The sequence below is a fragment of the Saccostrea echinata genome, unplaced genomic scaffold, assembly GCF_033153115.1.
Source record: "Saccostrea echinata isolate AGI-Se365-2 ecotype Australia unplaced genomic scaffold, CSIRO_AGI_Sech_v1 ptg000022l, whole genome shotgun sequence".
NCBI classification, from domain to species: Eukaryota; Metazoa; Mollusca; class Bivalvia; order Ostreida; family Ostreidae; genus Saccostrea; species Saccostrea echinata.
In genome coordinates, this window is record NW_026889771.1 from 15406397 (window position 1) to 15434260 (window position 27864).

The window sequence follows — 27864 nt, forward strand, 5'->3', positions numbered from 1 at the left end:
GTATCCATTGTGTGATATGATAAAAATAAATTATTTGTATGAATTTTGCAGCGTAGTTCTTTTGTGATATCAAATATAATACAACGATGAGCGGATAACAGTAGAAGAGGTGTCAAGCGATTGATAAGGCTACAAATTCCTGTGTTGGTATTATATCAGTTAAACAAATAAACCTTAGGGTAAGGACACACTCGTGCATTTACAAATACTGGGGCAGATCAAGATAGATAGGGGTGCCTATTTCCTGCCGGCGAATGGCAAAACGATGCAGCAAGGAAAGGGTGGGGATAACGTTCCTTATTATCGTTGTCCTCGCCTGTATCATCACGCCTATCGTCTACCTCATCCAGAAACCGGATAAACGAAAGGATGGACCCATCATATCCCCTACTCAGGCACCGGTACCCGCCATTCCCTCCGAACTGCATCAACGAATCGACTGCTTACCAGAAGCTCAAGGAAACTTTGTTAAGCTTACTAAGGAAAAATGCGAACAGAGGAATTGTGTTTTTGTACAAGAACAGTCGACTACGAGTTGCGTGTATCCTGCTAATTCGGATTATGGTTATTCTATTGTGCAGGAGTCGGTGACTGCATACAAGTCCATTTTTTATTTAAGGAAAAGAGGGAAAAGTCCATTTAATGGAAGAAGTCTCGATTTTGTGGAGCCTATTGTCGAGGTAGAAGAGCATGGAGACGATTTATTGAGAATAAAGGTATCATATTTCTATATGTTCTTTCATATATATTTGAAAACAAAATAAGATTTTTTAAGACATTTATGCATTTTTTAATTTTTCAAAAAGTGTTAGTAAAAATTTTAGATAATATTTACTAAAGTGGATTGCTCTGTTGATTTTGCCGATCAATTGAAAAATATGTTTATGATCTCCAAGATAATTTTATTGCTATTTGCTTTTTTCATAATCAATTTATGAAAGAAATATATTTGGATAATGAATTTGTTCCTTATCTTCACAACTCATCCCAATTCAATTTGAAAATCTATAGGAAATCAGTGATAATTTGGACACGGTTAATTTAACCTTTATAAAAATTAACAAGGAATAGATCTGAAAACTATTACCGCCCATTAATAAATAAAGAAATGAATACCTATAAGTTTATAAAATCAAAAATTTGTTTTTATATTTGCATGATAAAAGCTCATCATCCCAACTTATTTATTGAAAGAAGTAAAAGTACAGATTGAAACTTTTTTATTTTCTAGTTTGATGATGCCAAAACAAACCGGTACGAAGTCCCCCTCCACATCAGTACCCCACCGAAGAGAGCCAAGAATCCCAAATACGAATTCAAAATTGTGGACAAAGAAAAATTTGCTTTCAAGTTGATCAGAAAGTCCACAGGCGCAGTGCTGTATGTATTTACATAGTAGTATTTTATCATGAACAATAGATATTGTGATATTTACTAGGTAAAACCATATACATGTAGTGGTCAATAAATTTCATTTAAATTTCAATGTAATACATCGCAGATGGAAACATTTCAATCTATCAAAAACGTATAGGTAAGTGTACCAAGGTAGATTAATGTTCATAATAATAACAGACGTAACTATAAGCTCAGCACTTTTCAACAAGTGAAAGAGATGCAACTCCTAATTTACAGACTTTAAATTTTTGTTATTTTTAGGAATTCCCCTCAGTCCATCTCGCAAAATAAAATCCGGGCGGCAGAAGCTGTAAAAATTCAATCGGGAACAGACATATAGATGCTCTCAATGTATATCGAAGTACACGTGCAATTGTACGTAAATTCTATGATTCTTTGTTGCAGATTAGACACATCGGTTGGCGGCTTAAGTCTAACTGACCAGTTCCTTCAATTCTCTACACGTCTTCCCAGCTTTAACGTGTACGGATTTGGAGAGAATGTCCATCAGTCATTTAAACATAACATGAGCAACCAACAGTGGCCAATGTTTTCACGTGACCAAGGAACACCAGGAATAGTAAGCTCCCTCTTTCTCTTCCCCACCCTTTCTTCTCTCTCTCTCTCTCTCTCTCTCTCTCTCTCTCTCTCTCTCTGATTTTCATTTTTTCAAAAGAATATTAACAATAATCCCTAAGAAATCAAATATAATCCTCAGAAACTAAAATCTCATTACTGATTACATTACATTTTTTAATTAATGCATTTTTTTCTCGGTATTCCAAGTACTATAGAATCTTTGGAGAGAGAAAAAAAAACATATAACCGTATTTTTAAAAAATGCCATCTTTATTTTGGTGCTTTCAATAATATGATGTATTTCTATAATAGTGTATCAACATCACCGCGGAAAAAAATCACAATACTTACAATACAAGACAGTAACAGTGGAGAACATTTGGTTATACCCGCATTTTTAATAGAGGATTTGTGTATATTTTTGTTATCACTGTCTGTCTCTGTCTTACAATTTTCCTCCTCGAAATGTGATTGATGATATGTAGTTTTCATTTTTATCCTAAGGGCAAATTGGGATTGAAACGACGTTACTCTACAAAAACCTGATTCTCAAAACTTTTTTTTACATAAAACATTCTTTCCAAAACCCCTTTTTAGATAGAATTTATGCCTCATTAATTTTTTTTTAATCTCAGACTAGTAATGAAATTATTTTATGAATACTTACATTAAATGCCCATGGGCCACATGCTCACCTGAGCATTTTATGTTAATTTGATACATATATATATTTTTGTACATTGTACGTGGTTTCTTCGCTTATTACCCAGATACGAAGGATGGTACATTTAGAGGCAAATACTTACTTAAAGTAATGCACAATAATTTTTAATATTAAATTATTTCAAAGTCAAAGAAATTTGAACCAAACCGCTTTTTTCTCCGTCTTTTCACCTCGTGTAAATCAAAATATATATATATATATATATATATTGATTATAAGGATATAATCAATATATTACCAAAGGTATTCTTACAAGTTAACGACTATCAAGTCTTTGATCTTATCAAAGATTTTACCTGTGTATTTTATAATATTATACTTTCATGTAAATTAGTTGAATCAGATTCGTCGAGAAACATTTGTTAAAAAGCAATTATACCTCTACTGATATTTTCCCTATATAACATTAGATCGTTAGATGTGACTAATTCCCTAGAAATCGTTATGAGTGGACTAATCCCCGTGCGTTAGTCAAGTGAGCTAATCCCTGCCTAAAAAGCTAATTCCTGGTTATCCGTAATCCTCTAGGTTTTACTTTTACATAGGTATGATTTGTGAATGGACTAATCCCCGTGTGTTAGTTCAGTGAGCTAAATCCTGCTATGAAATCACGCTATCTGAATCCTCTAAATTTTATGTTTGTATCGGTATAATAAAACAGTTAAAAGTATATCACTGCGGGAGTTAGCAAGATTCCAGTTCCCCTCGACCAGGACTATTTCCCTCGGCTTCGCCTCGGGAAATAGTCCTGGCCTTGGGGAACTGGAATCTTGCTAACTCCCTCAATGATATACTTTAACTGTATACTATTACCCGCTGAATAATGAAGCCACGCCCTCCAGTGTAGCAACAGTCAACATTGCTCGACGACGGGTGATATCCCCCCCCCCCCCAAAAAAAATTGACTGCACAGAAATTTTGCGCGCAAGGTTCACTGTAATTTGTATTTGTATGATACATTCAGTATAATATAATAAATATTTCATGCACTAGTAGTTGAGTGTAACGTTGAAAATTTTCACCCCAAGAAAACCATTGCTGCGCCTCGGTTGACAATAGTTTTCTTGATTGGGGTGAACATTTTCAATGTTACACTCAACTACATGCAATATTTATATAAGACTTATGTAGTTTGCGTGCACTCAGACTAAGTGCCATAAAGTGGTCCAGGATAGTTACCTGGATATTTTTTTCACAAGTGTTATCTGATTGCATTCAGACACACTGCGATAAGAAATAAATCAGGAAAGGAAACAATATAAAAGTTTTGAAGAAAAACTTTTCTTAACACTGTTATCAAAGTCAAAGTCCAGAATCATAAAGTGCAGAGTATTAGCTTTGTCACTGTTAAATTTTGCCTTGAAATTATTTAGGGGGAAAAAACTTGAAACAAATTGTTCCAAATCGGACAGCAAAATTTCTTCTGTCGTGACACATGATGACAGTCAGTTAACGATTTTGTAACCAAACGCCATGAACACAAAATAAACGTTCCTGGTGTTCTTTTGGACATATAGTGTCAAATAAAAATACTGTATAATAAATCTTATTCTCATGCGGGAAACATCCGCGAGTTTGCGACCTTCTCTTACTTGAAATGGCAAAAATTTCTTGCAGCAAATCCTTTAATTATTTTATTTCATACAGCATGTTTCTTCAGTCTCGAAAATTAATAATCGTGGAAGAAATTTAAATTTTTAAATTATTCAATCGCTAATAAAAGTAACCACGAAAAATAGCACATGACACACACTGACATCTCTTCGGGCAGTACATGTACATTCTAAAATGTGTAAACAAAGGGAAACCCTATTATCAAATTTACATTAATAACCACCTTTATAAAACAAAACTACGATTTTACAAAAAAGAAATTTTGAATATGGACTATCACCAAGTTTCTGTTCTTACTGATATTATAGCATAGGTACATCATGAATTATTTTCATCTGGGAAGACAAATGAATAGAAAAATCGTATAAACTTTTAACAGCAGGCATATTATGCTATAATTTTGGCACTGGTCACTGAGTATAAGTGTTGCAGCATTCAGGATAGAAATATCAGAAGTAGCCAACGACAATTGACCCAGAGGACAGAAATAGTTTAAAAAGCAACAACCCATATATGCTTAAAGGATATATCAAGGCATTACATGTGAATCATTTGATAATAACTTATTTTCACTTTATCCAAACTTGAAAAAATTCCAGGAGGTGTTTCAGATTTTAAATTCATGTTCAGCTCCTTTTCAATATCTGATAGTCATTTTCAAGAAAAGCGCACACAAACAAGCATTTTACGAACGGAATTACAAATGTAAAAGAAAAAAAAACAGAATAGATATTAAAGGGAGAAAATCAGTTATTATTAGTGATGGGCAATCGGAGATTTTTCCCCATAATCGATTATCGGAATAATCGGATACACTATAATCGATTAATTTCAAGTATCTTATATTTTTTTCATTCTTTAATGAAGAATAAATTGGTAAAAAATTCTATAGTGATTTCTAAAATGAACTTTTGATGTATCTGTGTCATTAAATTATTATTAAGAATTTACGTACATTAAGAGAAAAATTAATCAAGAAATCATAGGAATAATTTGCTTTTAATAATATTTTCATTAATCGATTATCAAAATTATAATCATCGGGACCATTTACTAACATTGTTTTTTCCCCCAAGTTTAGGGATAATAAAAATTCTTTGTGGTCAAATGAAATATTAATACATTTCATATAATTTTAGCATCATTTTAATTTATACGGGGTCCACCCTTTCTACACCTGCGTGGAGGAAGATGGAAATACACACGGAGTCTTACTGCTTAACAGCAATGCTCAGGGTATAATTAATATATATATAAATGATTTCCCTTTAATACTCATGTAAACGTTAATTACAATATTCAGCAACATTCTTTTCTGCAGCCTCATCATTATTAAACAAATTTAAAAAAAAAACAAAACAAAAAAAAAACAAAAAACAAAAAAAACATGAATTGTTTGTGTTTACTGCAACAACAAAAAAAAAACTATAACAGAAAAGTTTGAATTTTCTGAAAAATAAAAACCATAAATAAAATGTTTGTATTTTCTGAAACAAACCATAAATCAAATGTTTGTATTTTCTGAAACAAAATCACAAATCAAATGTTTGTATTGGAGCATTGTAAGATTATTATCAGTGCTTCTAAGGGTCACCCTTCTAAGTGTTTTTTTTTTATTGAATAAATTTTCAGATTATGCATTTACACCTTTACCGATGCTGACATACAGAACTATTGGAGGAGTTCTAGATTTCTATGTCTTTCTGGGACCTAAACCTGAAAATGTCATTCAACAGTATACAAAGGTTAGAACTTGTCATCTTTTTTTTAACGTGGAATTCAATAAATTATCGACACAGTACACTTTGGCGTGTAAAATAATACTATGCAAATCTTGTATTATATATTTGATAAAACTTGTTATTCGTATTCGAAAAATTGATATTCATGTTTGAAAACTTCTGATTCAGATTCTGAATCTTTGATTTATATTCAATGACTGTTATTCACGTTCGTAAATTTATTTATATGCGAAATGTGAGTTATATACGAAAAGTTGATATTTGTTTTAAAAAAAAACAACTTGTTATTTATATGCAAAAACTTGATTCATATTGATAGTCTTGTGATTTATTTGCCCTGATCTTGTTATTCCTATAATGATGAATAACAAGTTTTTGCATAACGTACAAAATAACAAGTTTTCAAATATAAATAGCATCTAAATCACAAGATTTCGCATCTAAATCACAAGTTATTGAATATGAATGACAACTATCAAATATAAATCACAATATTTAGCAAACGAATCCCAAGTTTACGAATATGAATAATAAGATTTTGCATATTAATCACAAGTTTTATCAAATAGTATAATACAACACAAGATTTATTTACACATCACCGTGCACTCCATTAATGTTTACATGTATATGCATGAAATTAAACAATTAGAGGGGAGGATAGCTGCAATTACATGTAAAAACTTTCAAATAAATTAAATTGTCAACTACAAAATCTTTAAATAAGATTCTGCAGTGAAGATTCTTCATGATTTTCTGTATTGTAGGCAATAGGGCGTCCGTTCCTCCCTCCCTATTGGTCCTTGGGTTTCCAGCTCTGTAGGTACGGATATAATAACTTGGAAACCATGAAGAAGGCGGTTGAGAGAACTAGGAATGCTAGTATTCCTTTGGTAAGGTTTGCATCGTTAGATGTTTGTACTTTTCTGTAATACAACCGCTGATATTGTAAAAAAAAAAATGACGAAAACAAACAATGAGATTTCAGTCTAAAATTCAGTTTTGAGGAATATATCATTCCAGTGATGCAAATCTTGCACACATAAAAGTGCAGTGAAATTTTATAAAATGGTAAGTTTGATTTCACAGGATGTGCAGTATGCTGATATAGACCACATGGATGAACAAAAAGATTTCACAATTGACCCGGTAAACTTCAAGGGACTAAAGGAGTATTTTGATGAATTAAGGAGTGAAGGAATGCGAACGATAATCATATTAGTGAGTAAAACATTTAAATATTCACAGAAGCGAATACAGGATTCATCAACCACCTTGAAGTTAACATTGTATATAATATGTACATAAAAAATGCAAGGTAGAGAGTTTCCCTTTTATGTTTTAACTAAAAAAATGGTCTTCACATAAATTTTTCATTTTATTTTAAAACAATGTAATTATTGTAATATTGCTTTGATGCAAAACTGTACATTTATAATTGATTCTTTAGTGGCGCCGAGAAAAATCAAAATAAACTAATAAAAAGCCTTCAGTCTTAAGAGACTTGAAAGTAAAAGTTCGTTCTAAATATTTACAAAATACGACATTTACTACGTATCTAAAAAAAGTTTCAAGATAAAGCATGATCTAGGACACATGTAAGAGATCCACTACTTTCTAAAGGTAAATCTATTTTTTTGTCTTCGAAACAAGCCGAAAACACTTTGCGCAAAGCAGGTATATGTGAACTGGGTCAAATTGTATTTTTTTATGACAAGAGTCTGAAATTTATTATTTTATCAAAAGCAATTCTAACAACAAGGCCATGAATTTAGAGAGGTCTTTGAATGAGTATTGTACATTAAAGGAATTATCGCATGATTTTTCAAAAATCTTAATTTTATGAAAAATAGTATCTACAACCTTGTTTATTAAAATTCTGAATACACAATACGTTGTTGAAAGCGTATTTTAAGAGATATTGAGAGTTGAAATTCAAATACGGCAATATGCATATTTCAGTCGGATTTCGGCGAAATACTGCTCTGACGTCATAGGCGACAATTCAGTGATCATGAGATGAGAAGTTGCACACTATTTACGGAGTTATCAACGACAAATTCAGCTTAATTACGAAAAATGCTGAAAAAATTGATTCCTAACGTGATTTTCAATTACTATAGAAACATTAACTAGTTCTAAGGTATAAAGCGTTTGAGATATTTTCGTTTTTTATTCCAAGCATTTAGAATCTGTAGGTCTGATTACGGCAATGTTTCGTGATCGGAAAATTATTTTTCAAGACTGCCATCGATCTTTACAAAACATATGAAGGCATACTTGCATAAATTAAATATATGTTAAAAACGTAGAATAACAAAGTTATATAATACTAAATTTGTGAATCAAATAAGTTTATACGTGACATGATGACAAATCAAGTTGTATTGTGATGGCGAGTTCTTCGTCTTTGCCGCGTCTCCCTCGCTATCGTCGCTGTTATTTTTACACTGTTAACGGATTTTTCAGATTATTTGTTGCTGACAATTCTAAAATATAAGGTCGGATATCAAATATCATATCGATAAAATCGGTAATTTGGTCGTCCATAACGCAGAAAATTCAGGTTGTATCGCGTATATTTTAGTAAGATTAACGTTAGGAGATGTTCAGCCATTGTCGCCTTTGACGTCACAGGGTCACGTGATCGGTATCTAATTAACTTAGATTTTTAATTCAGGGGTTTTCATTTGAGTCAATAATTGGTTAATTACTGCGGTTTATCCTCAGTAAAAACACAAAATTTATAAAATGTGGTCCTAAGGAACGTTTTACGCTTTTAATGTTAAATAATTCAGAAACATGCGATAAGTCCTTTAAGCTTGTAAATGATCATTGTAATTGATTAGACTTCCAACGATGACCATAACATTTCCTTCGACATTGATTTTATATGTCTGCAGTAAACATTAAAAAGTTTGTTTTATAAATGTGTTTTCTCAATAAGGACCCGGCCTTATTAAGTACGGATCCTCTATATGAACCATACAAAAAACTGAGTGACGTAAGTGGCGGGGTAATGTGGCGTGACGCGCCTGGAGACGAAAAATACAAGGATCCTACAGGGGCGTTATTGGGCTACGTAAGTATTCTATCCTCTCAAGCAAAATCCTAAAAGCAGGAAAAAGACAATTCATTATATATATTTATTGTTCGTTGTAATTTTTTTTTCCATTCGATTATCCAAATAATCTTGTAAATGATATTTAGGTGTGGCCAAATGGAAAAGCTGTGTTCCCCGATTTTTTTAAGCCTGCTACTCAGAATGTGTGGAAAGAACTCATACAGGGTCACCGGCAAAATAAACTAGTTATGGATGGCTTATGGATTGTAAGACATACTGGTATTTTACTTTGAATCGGGGAAAAACACAAACACTTATAGAGGCATAATTTTTCCTATGTTTGTTTTCCCAAAATACTAGTAGTAGACTTTTCATCTGAACCATAGTTATCATTTTATATAAATAGCAGATTTTTTTTAAAGACAAATTAATTTGTATGATGTGACGATTTGGATTCTGAGGACTTGGCAAAACCAAAGTTTTATCTTCCTATTTTAGGATATGAATGAACCCGCTAATTTTGGAACCAATGAAGAAAAACCATGGAACTATCCTCCTAACACAACACCCTGGAGTCTTCATTGTCCAGACTCGCCCCTGGAGGATCCGCCCTACCGAACCAGTGAGTGATTTATGTTTTTATCGACAACATACCGGCATTGTGATGCGTCTTAGAATACTGAAGTTTATTCATAACTTTTGTTGAATGTGCAGAACCGAAAGCTGTAAACATTAATTATTAAACTGCACTTTTTAAAGAAAGTCTAAATAGCTTGTTATAATTCTGCTGACACACTATTATAAATCTTCTTCCTCAAACTACTCTTACATTTTAAGCAGTAACCAATTCATCTTTTAGATAATGATTGTTGGTGTCCTATAAATGTACAATGAGGTTTAGGAATTCTCATTTTCCTCTTTCTCTGACGTTCTACTTCATTTTTCGCGGTAACCAAATCATCTTTTTTGGAATATGATTTGTGGTGTCCTTTGAATGTGCAATAGATGGGGACCGAAAAGGGCGTCTTCCTACAAAAGTCCGTTTCCCAGAAATCCTCTTACTTTACACGCAGTAGCCAAATCATCTTTTAGAATATGATTAATGGTGTCCTGAAGATGTGCAATAAGCTTTTTGAATTTCATTTTTATCAAGGAGGGCCTACGATTTAAAATATTTTTTAAAACACGAAAATCTTGTTTCCCAAACCCTTTTTGAATAGAATCCATGATTCATTTTATTTTAATTGCAGATTGGTAATCATTGTATGAAATACTAACATAAGAGGTCCATTAGTCATTCATTTCCCTGAGAATTTTATGTTCAATTTGAAAATGTACTCGTATATTTATGTAAATTAAAGAATAACTATTTAAAAACTAGCTTATTCGTTAGTTACTACTTACCCAGAAATGAAGAAGGATACATTTAAAGGCAAACAATTTTTGTGGGTATTTATATATGTATAAATAACAATAATAAAAAGGAAGGCTTTTTAAAAAGCTGTATTCCATCAGTCATACTTTTTGCCAATGTGAGAATTCCCATTTCGTACTTTTTGTAGAGGCAGCTTTTGTACATGACCGCGATGACAAGGAAATTCGTCTTTCTGACAAGACTATCTGTATGACTTCAAGACAGGGCGAACATAATGAACTTCTGCACTACAACGTGCACAGTTTGTATGGGTGGAGCCAAACTAAACCCACTCTGGAGTAAGAATCCCTCAAAAACTTCATTCTTCTCTTTTACATCATCATCACCATCAATTATATAGGGAAGAAAATTGTCAATTTTGCATTGCACTCAGTTTGTACACGATTTGTTTATTTAGTTACTAGAATCATCAATGTACATGTATATAGGGAAAAAAAATAATTCGGTTCAATTATTTCTAAACAACAACAATAATTTTAAAGGAATCAATAATGTGATTATTAAAAGTAACTTAAAAGAGATTTCATCGTTGTTGACTTCCAACAATTATAACATACAATTTGTTTTTGTAAACAACTTTAAAAGCCAACCGTAGGCTTCTGGATAAACATCTTTTTACAATGGTTTCAGAAGTGGAAATTAAATTATATATTTCAAGTAATTTTGATCATCATGTTTACAGTTGTATGAGATACATTTGTTCTCTAGATTTATTTACATGTATTCATTATGAAATGATCCTATTCCAGTGCTATCCGTGAGGCCACGGGTGAGCGTAGTGTGGTGATTACTAGGTCCACTTATCCGGGTAGCGGCAAATACGGGGGGCATTGGTTAGGGGATAATGATAGCTCCTGGCTGTCTATGCGGAACTCAATTATAGGTATTCAACTCCTAATCTCATGACAATATCAAACAACAAAATTAGTTTTGTACTTTTATTTGCCTTCATTTCCTTTCTTTTTTTATTTTGTAGGAATGTTGGAATTCAATTTGTTTGGAATACCATATGTAAGTCTCTCTCTCTCTCTCTCTCGTACACATTTACAAAAATCCCTGCACACTTGCAAGCGTGTTGCGTAATTACATTTATTGTAAACTCTATATTGTTGTTTACAGATTGGAGCAGATATTTGTGGCTTCTTTGGTAACACAACGGGAGAACTCTGTCTCAGATGGATGCAGCTTGGTGCTTTTTATCCTTTTTCTCGCAACCACAATGGAAAAGACAACATTGTATGTGAAATATCATTTATAAACCCTGCAATCTTCATGCAAATAGGAAATGCCATTTGTAGTTACAAAGTTAGAACAATCCTAATCTATTTGATTAAAGTTATGTTTATTATAGGGATGGCAATTGAATACTTAATTGTCAGTTGGTTAACCGCAAGCCGTTCCGACCGAATAACCTGTTCATTGTATAAAAATACTAAAATTCACAGTTCCTTTTTCCTTTTCTATTCCTCTCTTCATATACACATGACCACTGAAAAAAAATGCCGGTATTATTTTGTATATGATCTGAACACTATTTATATTTCATTTAAATTTTAATAAACAAGAAAAAAATAAGAAAGCATTGAAGCGTTCTTTGATATTACTTTTCTTTCGTTGAGTTTTTTTTTCTTCAAAAAGACCAGTTGAGTTTACTTTTTTCCTTAGCTTCAATATATTCAAGAGACAATTTTAAATGCTTTTATAGATATATTCTAGTACTTAAACAAATGTTTCAAACAAAGACTAATCTATGTTGTTCAATAACTGAATTTTCAATTATTTTGATTCCTTTGAAAATGTCATACCATTAATAATTTTACTTTAGGAGCAAGATCCGGCTGTCCTAGGTGAGCACGTGACTAAAGCTTCTCGCGAGGCCCTGGAGACTCGCTATCATCTCCTACCATACCTGTACACATTATTCTACTTTGCTCATGCGCATGGAAATACAGTTGTGCGGCCTCTTCATCACGAGTATGTTAGAAATGACTTGGACGATTTTTTCTAAAAATTTCCTTGATTTTAATTTTAAGACACTTTTATTCTTTTGATTTTTAAATATTTAACTATGTCACGATGAATCTATATTCATAAAATATCCATCATTAGAAACTAAATTTCCACCACATCCTATATAGCAAAAACCACTACTTGACCTGTCTTAACTTTGCATGCAATTTGTAAACTTTACTTCTGAACAAAAAAAAATAAACTTAATTTCCTTTTACAGATTTACAAATGATAAATATACCTTGGAAATCTCAGAGCAGTTCCTATGGGGTAGCTCTCTTTTGATATCTCCTATACTCTATCAGGTACAGTCACTTTTAGTTAGAATCGGCTATTCATTGACATCTATGTATTAGTTGGAGACCAGATCTTTTAACAATCTGTTGGAATCCATATGGGTACTAATTGTGCTCCTTTATTAGCCGACCTTTTTTTTTATTCCTATGAAGCAAAATTTACTTTATAAAACTTCATGAGAAGAAGAAAACACTTGCTGTGGTCTTCAACTCGACATTCAAAAATATCGACGACGTTTTATCTATTAACAACAGTTACTTTCATTCGTCATCTTGGTATATCCCAGTGAACTCGAAATAAAAGACACCATAAAGTCTGATTCATATTTGGATGTTTTACTGACTATAGATGATAAGGGACAACTAACAAACTGTAAACTGTATGACAACTTAGATAACCCCTTATTTATGTAGTAATATTCCACCATCACCTGCATATGGTGGTAACGTTTTCCACTTTATTTGACCTCGTTTAAAGTCAGCATTTCGTAAATTCTATGGTTGTTATAATGACCTTATTAACAAGTTCAGCCTATCATTGGGTAGCATTTTGACTGACATATTTCAATTGTTGGGCTTTTGTTCTTGTACTAAATTTTACTAATGATTTTTCCGTCTACCTGATCAATACATTGGGCTCACGACAGGTGTGACCGGTTGACAGGGGATGTTAACTCCTCATAGGCACCTGATGCAACCTCTTGAATTTCCAGGGGTCCGTGGTTTATGTCCTATTCACAGAATGTATTGTTTATATGTTTTTAAATCGATCACTGTTCATTATCTTCGCCCTTTTCATTGGATTGAAGAGAGATATTAAAAAGATTTTTCTCTTTAATTAACTGTATTTCGTTTCACCAGAATACCTCTACAATCACGTATTACCTTCCTGATGGAAAATGGTACGACTATTACTCTGTAAGTAACTGTTCTGAAAATAAACTTTCCAATGATTTCTTGGTCAGATTCCTAGGTAATAGATATTTTCCATTGACAGAAACTAAAAACTGTGCCTTTTGTCAAAAAAAGATATGCAAAATGATTATATATTAAACATAATTATATCCAATTCAAAATCATTTGTAGATTTTAATGTTCGAAAAAGAAAGAATGAGTGCTGTGGTACGCAATGTTGATATTTTCTTTCTGTTTACCATTTTTATTCAGGGAAATCCCACCCAGAGTACTGGTAGAAATTTCACGCAAAATATACAGCTGGACTCTAAAATCCTGTTGAATGTAAGGGGTGGATCCATAATTCCTCAACAAACTCCTTCAACAACTACTACAGAAAGGTAAACTATTATAACAAAATCTCGATATCATGAATCTCTATGTACCCTTTAAAGGTGTGGAAACTATAGATGCTTAGTGAAGGAATCAGGTATCATGGTTGTCTAGATAGATTGTCATCATAGAAAGAATATTGTCACCTTATTACAACTGTTTTCAACCTAATAAACGGTAAAACAATGATAATATATAATTAAAATATAACTCTATTTAATTTTTAAGTGTGATGAAAACCCTTTAAGAAAAAAGAAAGAGTGTAGTCAATCAGTAAAACTGATTATCTATTTGAAAGTACAATCAAAAGAAAGGAAAAGATGGATCTCAGATTAATAAACTCAAGAATCATTTAGTAATGAAGTCTTTTGTTTTTTTTTCTTGTCCTTTTTTTCGAAGTAACATTAAGCATGTCGCAGCTTGAACTGAGATGTACTGTGCATGTAAAAGCAATATGAAAAGGAAGAAGAGCGGTGGTTTTATTACAATTTCAACTTTTAAACATGTGATATCAAATCCATTAAGATTGAAAAAATTCTTTAAATAAAATTCTTAAGAATTTTCCTAGAAGCAGTTTGATATATAACAAGTGGAAATGTCATTGTGATAGCAAACCGGGTTTTCTTTTATGTGAATAGTAGTGTATTTCTTACATTAATTATGAAAACTTTCAATTCTGAAAACTGCAGGAGGTGACATCCCAACAAAGTCAGTTATACTATTAGCATATTTTGCATAGAAATGACTAAGTTCAACAGCTGGTGTTTTTCTCAAATATAATCAAAATTCAAACTCCAAGTAACATGCACATCTCTGATATATGGACCATTGAACTGCAAAATAAATAAAGTTCCCATCTTGAAGACTGTATGAAGAGTTATCTGGACAAAAGATGTATCGTTTATGCAATATTTTGCAAAAAAGTTTAACAGTTGGTATTTTTCTCATAAATAATCAAAAATCAAACTCCAAGCAATAAGCACATCTCTGATATATATATATATATATATATATATATATATATATATATATATATATATATATATATATATATAAGTTTTGATCTTGAAAACTGTGGAGGAGATATCCGGGAAAATGATGTATCCTATAAGCAATATTTTGCAACCAAATATGAGTAAGTTCAACAGCTGGTAATTTCTGATATTAAATAATCAAAAATCAAAATCCAAGTACTATGCCTTTCTCTGATATATGTACAATTGATCTGCAAAACAAAAAAGTTCCTTTCGAAAACTATAGGAGTAATCCGGGAAAAAAATATTGTACCCTTTTGACAGCCGCCCATCCACCCGCCATTTTCAAAATGTTATAAAGCATTTTATATTCAAATATGAAGACAATTACATTATTCAAAACATTTACAAAATATTTCAATTTCAGTCGAAAGAATCCCTTGACATTATTAGTAGCGCTGGATGAAGAGGGGAGGACAAGAGGGAGCTTATTTTGGGATGACGGTGTCTCCATAGGTATATACAATGTTGTCCTCAAATTAAATTTAAAATATATTTAATCGATAAAAAAATTATCATAAAAGAAATTTTGCTAATCCTTTGTTAACGAATCTTAAGCTTGGTTTAAACATTTTCTGCTTAAAGGTTCAGAATTCGTTTACTTTTTGGCACAGAACATAGTTTAATGGAGTGTTTGAAGTGCTGAAAATATCAAGTTGGATTTTTTTTTCCAGAAACTATTGAAAACAACAACTTCTTGCTGGCTTCGATGGCTGTTGAACAGGTAAAAACGCGCGATATATACTAGTATAAAGGAAACACTATCTCCTTAAAAGTAAATATCACTACCTATTCCCACTTCCAATGGCTTAAACAAACTTAAAATTTGCCATGCTGTCACCCTTATATTGGCTCCGGAATGTTTATCTTATCTGTAAAAATGGGCATAAGATAAAGTTTATATATGGCGAAAACGTGTGTGTTACAAATGCACACAGTGACTTTTCTTGCAATATTTAATTTTTTTTTAAATGAGGATTGAAGGTATGAAAATTAAATAAAAATAATTACTATAGAGGATGTGTTTGCAGCTACCTCTACAGATCTAATAAGCATATTAATACACAAGTCAATCAAGATTCTTATCAGGTCCGCTTTCATCTCTGAAAACTTCAGTCAAACGGTAATTTCATTCATAAAATTTTTTTGGGGGGGGGAGGGGTTTAAAAATGAAATTAATGTACGTATTATTCGTTTCGTACATTTTGTCTGTGTTAATTTTTTACAGAGTATCAGAGAAAAAGTGAATTGATTTATAAGTATCCAATTTTTTTTTCTATTTTGTTTTTTTTATAGTCAGAACTGAAGTATAGGGTGGAAGAAGGGAATCCCAAAGCCATTGAGGACGGTGTAATTATTGACAAAATAGAAATCTGGGGAGTTCAAGGGGACGTTACTCTGGTTCTAAAGGATAGCACACAACAGTTGACAAACTTCACCAAAATGGTATAGTACATTGTTTAAATGGAAATTTTGTGCATATTCTCTCAGAAATTTCATACCTTTCTTTGATAGCAATAAACTTTAATAAGCATGACAATATCTCAATCTCAATATTTCAATATCTCAATTTGCAATTAAAAAAAACACACCTGGAAAACAAACGTTGATATTCTTCTCTTCAAGTAGGACACTAACAAATAATGCATTCACAATGACATAAAGACGATTTACAGAAAAGTATTTATAGACAAAGAATGACATAAAGAAAGCAAAAGAACTTAAGCAAACATCAAGTGTCCTAATATTTATGATACAGTAATCGACCACAACTGATTTTGCAATGATTTAATAATGCGTTCAACTTTCAGGGACACATCCTTACTATATATAACTTGTCTCATCCACTTTCAGAGGAATTTGACATAAAATGGATGTAAGTAATAATTCTAATAAACCAATAGCAAACTTAAGAAAAAATTACTAATTGATTTGACCAGTGCATTGGTTCATGCTTTAAAGAGTTTTGGGTGGAAAACTTGTAGACGAGGATTTTCTTCAAATAAGATGAAGTTTAAAATCATATATATGTAGTAAAATTTGTTTTTATGCCTAATGTCCGAGTTCTTGTGAGTAAGTTCTTCTGTAAATTGATTTTGATGTATTGATAATTCATTTGATTTTGCTATGAATGTGGTGAATCTGATTCCGTTTCAGGAGTGGAAGCTATGATGATCTCCTTAGAATAGACTGCTTCCCAGAGCGTCTAGGAAAGCATGAAAAGTTAACCAAGGAGAAATGTGAGCAAAGAAACTGTACTTATAGCACCACCCCTTCGGAGGCCCCTGACTGTTTCTTTCCCATGGCTGACTATGGATATAGCATCTCAGGGCCTGTCAATAAGACAGATTACGGATGGCATGTACCCTTAAAAAGGAAAGGAAGTCCCCCATTCAAGGACCCTATAGACGACCTTGTCTTTGAGATAGAGCATTATGGAGACTCAGTGTTCCGTTTTAAGGTACATGCTTTTATCATCCTTGTACAATTTCAGCATGTTGACTTTATGTATACTAACACAAGCATACGTCTTTTTTGTTAGCTTGATGTTCCGTCAAAGGATAGATACACAGTTCCATTAAATATGGAGATATTTCCTCATAAACACAGTGACGAACCAAGATACGAATTGATAATAACAAATAATGACACCTTCGCTTTTCAAATAATACGACGAAGTTCGCGAGCAGTCATGTAAGTATGTTACAGAAATCGGTTAATAGCATTTCATTTTCTTTGTGCTTAAGGTCGTTTTAGAGTAACAGAATGTTAAGTGTGGGTTTGAAATTGTAAGTAATTTCCAGAGATATATCTTCAGTTGAATATTGGGACAAAAATCGAACTGAAAGGAAAAATGCTTTAAGGTGCTTGCTTTAAACCCCATTTGCACCATTGTTCCGGTAAAAACCTGATGATGCCATAACCACAGTTCCCCTTACCTTGCAATTCATTGCAAAGGTCAGATTGACTCATCGCACAAGAGCTGACCCAAAAACTTTTTTTGAATTTCAAGTTTGCGAAAACGATGTAACTTTGATGAGATTCGGTTTTCCACATGGGATTACTTTACGCTATGTGCGCGGTTACAATCTATAAAAAACACTCATAATTTTACACAAATATCGAGGATATGCAATGACAATCCAGAAAATTTGCGTAATTTTCTTTCCGCAGATAAAGCAGAAATTGTGATTCAATTTTATGACCTTGGAGAAAAAGTTCATTGAAGTAATTTGGTCAATATTTTATATATGATGAAAAGAAAGAGTGACATACAAAGAATGTTGACTGTTGCTAATTTCTATCATGCTGGGGGCGTGGTTTTGGTAATAGTTTTCAAACACTTGTTCATTGACGAATCAGATTCAACTAATTTACATGAAATTAGGTATTGCAGTCCTATTGTATATTCCAACGCCTTCTTTTCTATGATAGAGTTTAAAGATAATTTGACATTTCAGCTGGGATACGGGTGTAGGTGGATTAACATTTGAAAATCAGTTCCTTCAAATTGCAACAAAACTACCCTCAAGGAATGTGTACGGATTTGGTGAAAATGTTCATGGGAAATTTCGCCATGACGTAAACTGGAAACAGTGGCCAATGTTTTCCAGAGACGAGGGAACTGGGAACCAGGTTCGGAATTCATTTTTTATATCATCTTGACTGTTCCAACCCATCTAAAAATAAAGCATTCTAACATGATAATTGTTTAAAATACAGAATTTTAATAATCACTATGGCGTCCATCCATTCTACATGTGTATGGAGGAAGATGGCCAAGCTCACGGAGTTCTTCTACTTAACAGTAACGCACAAGGTCAGACACAAAATATGTACCAGTAATTAGAAGCAATTTTTTTAATCATATTTTTGCTACTTTCTTTCTAACTTAACATTCTTCTGACATAAATTGCAAACAACAAAAAACTTCTCTGTATTATTTTTTCTTTCCAACATTCTTATTATTTTATTTTAGATTACGCCTTTACACCTCTTCCTATGTTGATCTACAGAACAATTGGAGGGATTCTTGATTTTTACGTTTTCATGGGACCAGAACCAGAAAATGTTGTTCAGCAATATCATACGGTACTGAAAAAAACTGGTTAATTGTGATACACATGTATGTTTGAGTTGTATTGAATTGTAAAGTAATCATTACATGTACAATTTCAGGCAATCGGAAAGCCGTATTTACCACCATACTGGTCCCTTGGTTTTCAGTTGTGTCGTTATGGTTACAACACAATAGAAAAAATGCAAGAGGCTGTAAACAGAACAAGAAAGGCCAATATACCACATGTATGACGTCATCGGTTTTTTTGTATTTTTGTTGTTGTTGTTTTTTTAATAGGGTGTGTCCCTTCATCCGAAATCTCGTTAGCTTTCTTTATCCGTAAGTTAATGAAAACTCAAGCAATGGAAAGATATTTTGCACTAATGGTGTTAACTTTTATCTAGGATGTACAATATGCAGATATTGACCATATGTACAAGCAGATGGACTTTACAATAGATCACAAACGATTCCCCGGACTTAATGCCTACTTCAAAAATCTTCAACAACAAGGAATGAAAACCATTATTATTTTGGTAATCTTATTTCTTTAAAAGACCAATTTAAGGTTAAACAAATTTCACTATTTGTTAGGGAGCATTAAATATTTTTAAGTATGGAAATTACATTTTAAGTACTACTAAAACTAAAAGTGAAACCTGTTTAAAAATGGATTTATTTCTCTCGTATATTTTATATTCAATAGGATCCTACGTTGATAAGCAATGTTTCTGGTTACGAACCATACGAAAAAATGAAAGCTGCCAGGGGAAGCATTATGTGGCCTAAAAATTACAGCATTCCTCTTGACAGCAGTGATTCAGGAGCATTACTAGGATACGTACGTACATATGCTTATTAAACTGTCATGTGATGGAATTCATATATGTATAATTTTGAGAGTAAATCTTAGTAGGTCATCTCAGTTTTGGATATAAATACCAATCTTTAAAAAACACTCATGACTTTACACAAATATCTGATAACAATAAATACATCTTTTTTGAACGATTTTATACCCTCTAATACTATACTAATGACATCGATTTGGCAATTAATGATATAATATAATTTTGGCCAGAATAAATGATATATGTTTCTTTGATTAAGGTTTGGCCAGAAGGAAAAGTCATATTTCCAGATTTCTTCAAGAATGAAACACAACGGGTTTGGGAAGAACTCGTAAAGAACCATCACAACAATTTGACATTTGATGGTCTTTGGATCGATATGAATGAGCCAGCCAACTTTGGGACCAATGAGGAAAAACCCTGGAACTGGCCAGATGGAGCTCGACCGTATTGGAGTTTAAAGTGTAAAGAAGGAGAAGATTTAGAGGATCCCCCTTACAGAACTATGGCGGCATTTGTATATGATAAAGTTGATAAGAAAATCAGAATATCAGACAAAACAATATGTATGGTAGCTAAACAGGGCAATGCAGAAGAGTACAATCACTATGACGTTCACAGTTTGTATGGATGGAGTCAGACACCCACAACTTTAAGGGGTCTCAGACAAGCTACCAATAAACGAGGAATCGTTATATCGCGTTCTACATTTCCCGGTAGTGGAAAGTACGCAGGTCATTGGCTTGGTGATAATTCTGCAGTATGGCCAGACGTGCATCTGTCCATTATTGGAAGTTTGGAATTTAATTTATTTGGTATACCTTACATTGGGGCAGACATATGTGGATTTTTTGGTAATTCTACTTCACAGCTTTGCAAAAGATGGATGCAGTTGGGGGCATTTTATACTTTTAGCAGAAACCATAATGGAATTGGATACATACCACAAGATCCGGCCTACTTGGGTGAAGACGTCGCTGAAGCATCGCGAGTAGCACTCGAAACTCGGTATTCCCTTCTTCCTTATTTGTATACTTTGTTTTACAAATCACATACTAAAGGCGGAACTGTTATGAGGCCTCTTCATCATGAGTTTCCAAGAGACAAGATGACATACGACATAGATTCGCAATTTCTCTGGGGTCCAGGACTTCTAATTTCTCCCATTCTTTATGAAGATCAAACGACTCTGTCTCTTTATTTACCTCCTGGCACTTGGTATGATTTTTACACAGGTAAACATTATTTAGGAGGACAGAGGCTCAGTCTGGATGTTGATGGAGATTCTAAAATTTCTCTTCATGTTAGGGGTGGATGTATCATTCCACGACAAGATCCGGCACTGACAACCAAAGACAGTCGCCTGACACCTTTTACACTTGTAGTAGCCTTGGACGACGATGGAAGACGTCAAACGGCAAATGGTGAACTGTTCTGGGATGACGGAGAAAGTATTGATACTTTGAAAAGTTCCAGTTACTATCATACTAAATTTCAATACAGTAACGATATTTTGGGCATGACTGTTCAAAAAAAGAATAATGCACTTGTTCAAAACTTGACTGTAGAGACTGTGATAATTTTGGGATTAAACGAGAAAATTAAGTATGCTTACGTACAAGGGATAAATTCGCACTTTAACGTCGAAGGGGATACCATGAAAATTGTAAAAAACTTGCGAAGAACTCTTAAAGAAGATTTTGTCATTGAGTTTAGAGAGGAACTTAAACCGACTGAAGATGAAGCGTCTCGTGTTGATTGTTTGCCTGATGTATCTGGTGACGAAAATCTAAATAAGTTAACGTGTGAAAAAAGGGGCTGCATATGGCAAAAAGCAGAAAATAAAATCTCTGTTCCTGCATGTTTTATAGATAACAATAAGTATGGTTATGCTTTCGAAAGTATCGAAGGTAACAAAACTATAAATCTGCGATGGAGAAGTCAATCTTCTATGTTTGAGGGCGACTTACATAAAATTAAATTAAGTATTCATGAAATATCGGAAAGCATTGTACAGTTAAAATTCGACGATCCATCATCCAGTAGATACGAAGTGCCCGTTCACTTAAATAAATTAAATGAATCGCCTAAAAAAAATAAAAAATATAGAATAGAGTATGCAAATACTAACAGTTCTATGTTTTACTTCAAAGTGATAAGACAAGACACAAACAAGACAATATTCGATACCTCAATTGGAGGGTTTACCTTTGCAGACCAGTTCCTCCAGCTAGTAACAATACTTCCCTCTGAATATGTGTACGGCTTTGGCGAAAATCGTCATTTCACTTTCAAGCACAATATGAATTTCAAAAAGTGGCCCATGTTTTCCCGCGATAATGGTGTAAACTGGGGGGATTATGCGAATTTATATGGAGTTCATCCATTTTATATGTGCGTTGAAGATGACCAAGGAAATTCAAATGGAGTACTTCTACTGAACAGCAACGCCATGGAGGTAGTGTTTAGTCCTCGCCCGTCAATAACCTACAGGACAGTCGGTGGTATTCTTGATTTTTATATCTTTATGGGCCCAACACCAGAAAATGTCATACAGCAGTACACTGAACTCATAGGTCGACCATATCTGCCACCTTACTGGGCATTAGGATTTCAGTTAAGCCGATATGGCTATAACAATTTGGACAATTTGAAGGCAGCCACTAAAAGAATGATTGATAACAGAATTCCCTTGGATGTACAGTATGCAGACATAGACCATATGGACGAGAGAAAAGACTTTACAGTGGATGAAGTGAATTTTAAAAATCTTTCTGGGTATGTCAAAGAGTTAGATAGTAAGGACATACATTTTATCATCATTCTTGATCCTGCTCTTATTAGTAACGAAACCAATTACAATCCTTATGAACTGGGCAAGAATGGAAGCTTATTCATAAAATGGCCTTATTTTAATGATTCACGAAATGGAACCGATATGCTTGGATATGTGTGGCCGAAAGGTAAAGTTGTCTTCCCAGATTTTCTTAAGAACGAAACAAGGGAATATTGGAAAAAATTAATAGTTGAGCACCACAATAAATTACCTTTTGATGGGTTATGGATTGACATGAATGAGCCGGCAAACTTTGGAACAAACGAAGAAAGGCCGTTCAACTGGCCAGAAAAAGATAAACCATATTGGTCACTGAAGTGTCCCCATTCGGCCTTAGATGACCCACCTTACAAACCAAGAGGGGTCTTTGGACCACGTTTGTCAGACAAAACACTGTGCATGGTAGCTTTACAAAATGACGGTGCTTACAACCATTACGATGTTCATAGTTTATACGGTTGGAGCGAAACTGAGCCTACCCTGTATGGACTCCGAGAATCTAAAAATCAAACGAAAAGAGGAATTGTTATCTCTCGGTCTACTTATCCGTCAAGTGGAAAATATGCTGGTCACTGGTTAGGGGACAATGATAGCAAGTGGCCTGATGTTCACGATTCTATTATTGGAATACTGGAGTTCAACCTTTTCGGCATTCCATACATTGGCTCTGACATTTGTGGATTTTTTGGACATCCTTCGGCAGAACTCTGTGAAAGATGGATGCAGCTAGGAGCATTTTACACCTTTTCTAGAAATCACAATACAATTAATATGAAAGATCAAGATCCTGCAATATTTGGTCCGGCAATTGCTGATTCCTCGAGAAGAGTTTTAAATTTAAGGTATTCGCTTCTGCCTTATCTATATACTTTATTTTACGAGGTGCACACCAATGGCGGTACAGTCATTCGATCCCTGATGCAGAATTTCCCACAAGATCTAAAATCACGCAGCATCGATACACAGTTCATGTGGGGATCAGCAATAATGGTATCTCCTGTACTTAGTACAGGTAAAATCGAAGTGGAAGTGTATTTTCCAGAGGGTCGGTGGTTTGACTTTAAAACCGGTGAACTTGTTAGTCAGCAAGGCAAAGAAATCTTGACCGTATCCGCCCCACGAGATGAAATTCCTGTCTTTGTACTCGGAGGCAGCATCATACCAACACAGCATCCAGGCGTAAATACAAAAGTCAGCAGACTCAATCTGATGGAAATAATCGTAGTTCCGGACAAAAATGGGGATGCTGAAGGATCGCTTTTCCTTGACGATGGAGAGTCAATAAATACTGTGGAGAGAGGTCAAATTTACCTTTCTACGTTTACGTTTAATAACACATATTTTACCTTGAAAGTCCAAAGCCACAACGATACAGTGTCTAATATAAAAATTGGCAGTATTGTTGTTTATGGAATGAAACGTCAGATATATAGTGTCAAAATTAACAATACAGACACAGATTTTGAATTTAGGAAACCACACAATACTTTACATATCAATTCATCAATAAGTATAAAAGACGATATATATATTCAACTATCATGATTGTTAGATATTTCCATTATACTGTACGTACTGTATACACAGGCTTTTTAAAGCTTTTTAAGATTTCATGTATTCAAAACATTACAGTTGTTTCCTTCCCTCCAAAGGATGTAAATTCTTGTGGAGTGTCGAAATTAATCTTTGATGCATGTTAGTTAGTACATGTATATTAATCTTTAATGAATGTATATTTTCTTAGCAGTAGATGTCACATTTTATCTGTCAGCCGCTCTAGTTGTGCTTAAAATTCAAAGGAATATTAAATTCATTTACTATCCGGAAAATTATTAGCTAATTTTTATTCTCGAAAAATTTATAATTTGACTGTGGAGTACTCAATTTGATTTCTAGTGTCATGGCTGATTGAGTATAGCATTGGACATATGAAAACAGCTGATTGTTAATTTATAATACACACTGTACAATTAATTGTAACCAACCAATCAAAATATGGGTACAATAAATATTTTTAAAATATTAAATTAAATGCTACCATCTCTTTTTCCGCTCCGTCGTCCAAAACAGACTAAGACTATACCTACATATGTAATCTTCAAAAGTCTTCACTTTTCTGAGAGCAAAGCTACAGTAACTTTTAAGACATGTAGGTTCCACTTTCAGCGAGATATGCATTTATGATAATGAATAATCAAGCATACACTAATCAATCATTCTGCACATGTCCCATTTGACCTATATGTCAAATTAGAAACAATGCTTAAATGTACATGTATACATTTAAAACTGTAGAAAACGCGACTCATTAATAGTATTTCACATTCAAAAAACTTTTTTTTTCTTCTTTTAAAAGAACTTAGAGTGTAGACAGCATTTTTAAAAATAAGTTGTCCCTAATTGAAATAAAAGGTTGATTATTGTCTGCATATCATTTTGCACCTGTCCCATTTGACCTATAGGCCACGTTAGACAAAATGATTTTTTTTAAAATTTCAGAAATGCTGGGCATTATTCCTGGGATAAATTTTCAGCCCTCCTTTTTAAATAGCAGTTGGTCGAGGATGTGTACTCAAAACCAAAGGTAAAGTAGAGGTGGTAAATGCAGTCAAGGGTTAACTGTCCATCCACAAGGTGGCTGTCAAATTGCAGTCTTTCCTATGCATAACATACAAATGTATGCATATGGTTGGTGGAAGAGTCCCAACAGACCACATTCTCGTCGTCCCCTTCTGGACAGTTTACTTTGCCTTGAGTTTTTCATGAACATCTTATTACAAGTCCATGCAGTGTAGACATACATGAACCTAGAGTGTATGTTTATTCTAAAACTACATGCGGTAGCGGCTGAGTGAATAGGTATTTTATTTACTGACAATATAAATGTAGCAGTGTAGACATACATGAACCTAGAGTGTATCTTTATTCTAAAACTACATGCGGTAGCGGCTGAGTGAATAGGTATTTTATTTACTGACAATATAAATGTATACTCACGGTGGATCAAGAAATATTCCTAATAAAAGGAACCTATACCCACTGAAAAATTAATCGCTAGCTCAGGAATTTGTTGACACATAAACTTCAAAAATGACAAGGTATCCATCCATATATATTTATGTTTACTAAACAGAGAAGAGGAATGCTACTTAATGCCTTTCTTCACTAAATAAAGATTTAATTGCTGTAGCTAAAAATAAAAAGGAGCCCCCCCCTCCTCTCAATTTACATATGGTGTGTTTTTATGCCCCTGGATCGAAAGATCCTGGGGGTATATTGTTTTTGTCCTGTCTGTCTGTTTATCTGTTTGTCTGTCTGTCTGTTGTCAACTTTAACCTTGCCCATAACTTTTGATTGGTTGGAGCTATGACTTTCATATTTCACATGTGTATTCCTTGTGACAAGACCTTTCTTTGGGTACCATCATATTTGACCTTTTGACCTTGGAGTTTGACCCACTTTTGCAAAATTTTATGAGACTTTAACCTTGGCCATAACTTCTGAACAGTTGATGCTTGGGGTTTCAAACTTCACATGTGTATTCTTTGTGACAAGGCCTTCCTTTGGATATCAACAACTTTGACCTTTTGACCTTGACCTTGGATTTTGACCTACTTTTGAAAATAAATCTTTAACCTTGGCCATAACTTTTGCACAGTTGGTGCTTGGGGTTTCAAACTTCACATGTGTATCCCTTGTGATAAGACCTTCCTCTGGATATCAATCTCTTTGACCCTTTGACCTTGACCTAGGAGTTTGACCTACTTTTGAAAAACTTTAACCTTGGCATAACTTTTAAATGGTTGGAGCTAGGGCTTTCATACTTCACGTATGTAATTTTTGTGACAAGACCTTCCTTTGGATACCAACCACTTTGACCTGTTGACCTTGACCTCCGAGTTTGACCTACCTTGGAAAAACTTTAACCTTGGCCATAACTTTTGAATGGTTGATGCTAGGGCTTTCATACCTCACATATGTTATCCTTGTGACATCACCTTCCTTTGGATATCAACCCCTTTGACTTTGACATAGGAGTTTGACCTTCTTTTGAAAAACTTTAACCTTGGCCATAACTTTTGAATGGTTGGTGCTAGGGCTTTCATACCTCACATATGTAATCCTTGTGACAAGACCTTCCTTTGGATACCAACCACTTTGACCCTTTGACCTTGACATTACTTTAACTGTGTTAGGCGCAAAAAAAATCAAGTTGTAGTTTTACGAAATTGAGTTTGAATCGAACAAGAAATTAGATTAAATCAAGCGATTAAGGCGTTATTCTATGATCAAAACACCGTTTCTCTACATATGTACTTCTGTCGTAATTTTATCGGTTCCTTCCTTCAATTTCTGTGCATGATTTTCATTAAAAAGTAACATTTAAACAATAACGATAATAATAATTAATAAAACATCTTTTTCCAAACTTGTTAAATTGTGGATCGAGGGTCCAACCTCACAAAAAAACTGGAAGACTTCCACATCACAACACCAATGGTTCCGGTGGTGATCTTATTAGCGTCAATATAAAAAGACTTTCTTAACTTGGCTCGCCTCCGAAGTTTCGTCAAATAAATCAAACGACTAGGACTCATTAAAATGGGTAAAAATTATTCTTTTTAGCGAAATATTTTAGAATAGAATTACAGAATTTATGACCTAATCACTCATTATCAATCCATCAAAACTTTACTTTAAAATGGCCCTATCGGGACACCAGAACAATGTGCGTTTGAAAGAGATGCAATAATGTGATGCAAGTTTTAATTCAAAAAAAAGAAAAATAAGAAAACAGCTTTGGTTCAAATTTTACGGTGCTATATTTAGTACATGCAAATATTAATTTATTTACTTCTTAATCTGAAAACAGAATGTTGCTAGTACGACTTATTATCTCGTTAGCGCGATGTATTTTGCCGATCGCACGAAAT

At 33.5% G+C, this 27864-nt stretch overlaps 1 protein-coding gene across 1 annotated transcript; it reads left to right on the forward strand.

The window, feature by feature from the left end:
* Nucleotides 1–24918, forward strand: LOC133190528 (maltase-glucoamylase-like). The gene is made up of 31 exons (XM_061326205.1): nt 1–716; nt 1232–1380; nt 1804–1978; nt 5455–5551; nt 5948–6060; nt 6825–6950; nt 7147–7278; nt 9005–9139; nt 9268–9387; nt 9620–9743; nt 10684–10834; nt 11306–11439; nt 11533–11567; nt 11676–11792; nt 12382–12530; nt 12787–12871; nt 13724–13780; nt 14030–14157; nt 15551–15639; nt 15858–15907; nt 16480–16629; nt 16995–17059; nt 17341–17644; nt 17726–17877; nt 18645–18819; nt 18907–19003; nt 19163–19275; nt 19363–19488; nt 19648–19779; nt 19950–20084; nt 20354–24918. The coding sequence occupies exons 1-31, from the start codon at nt 255–257 to the stop codon at nt 24473–24475; spliced, it is 8199 nt and encodes a 2732-aa protein (XP_061182189.1). The 5' UTR covers nt 1–254; the 3' UTR covers nt 24476–24918.
* Nucleotides 24919–27864: the final 2946 nt, after the last annotated feature.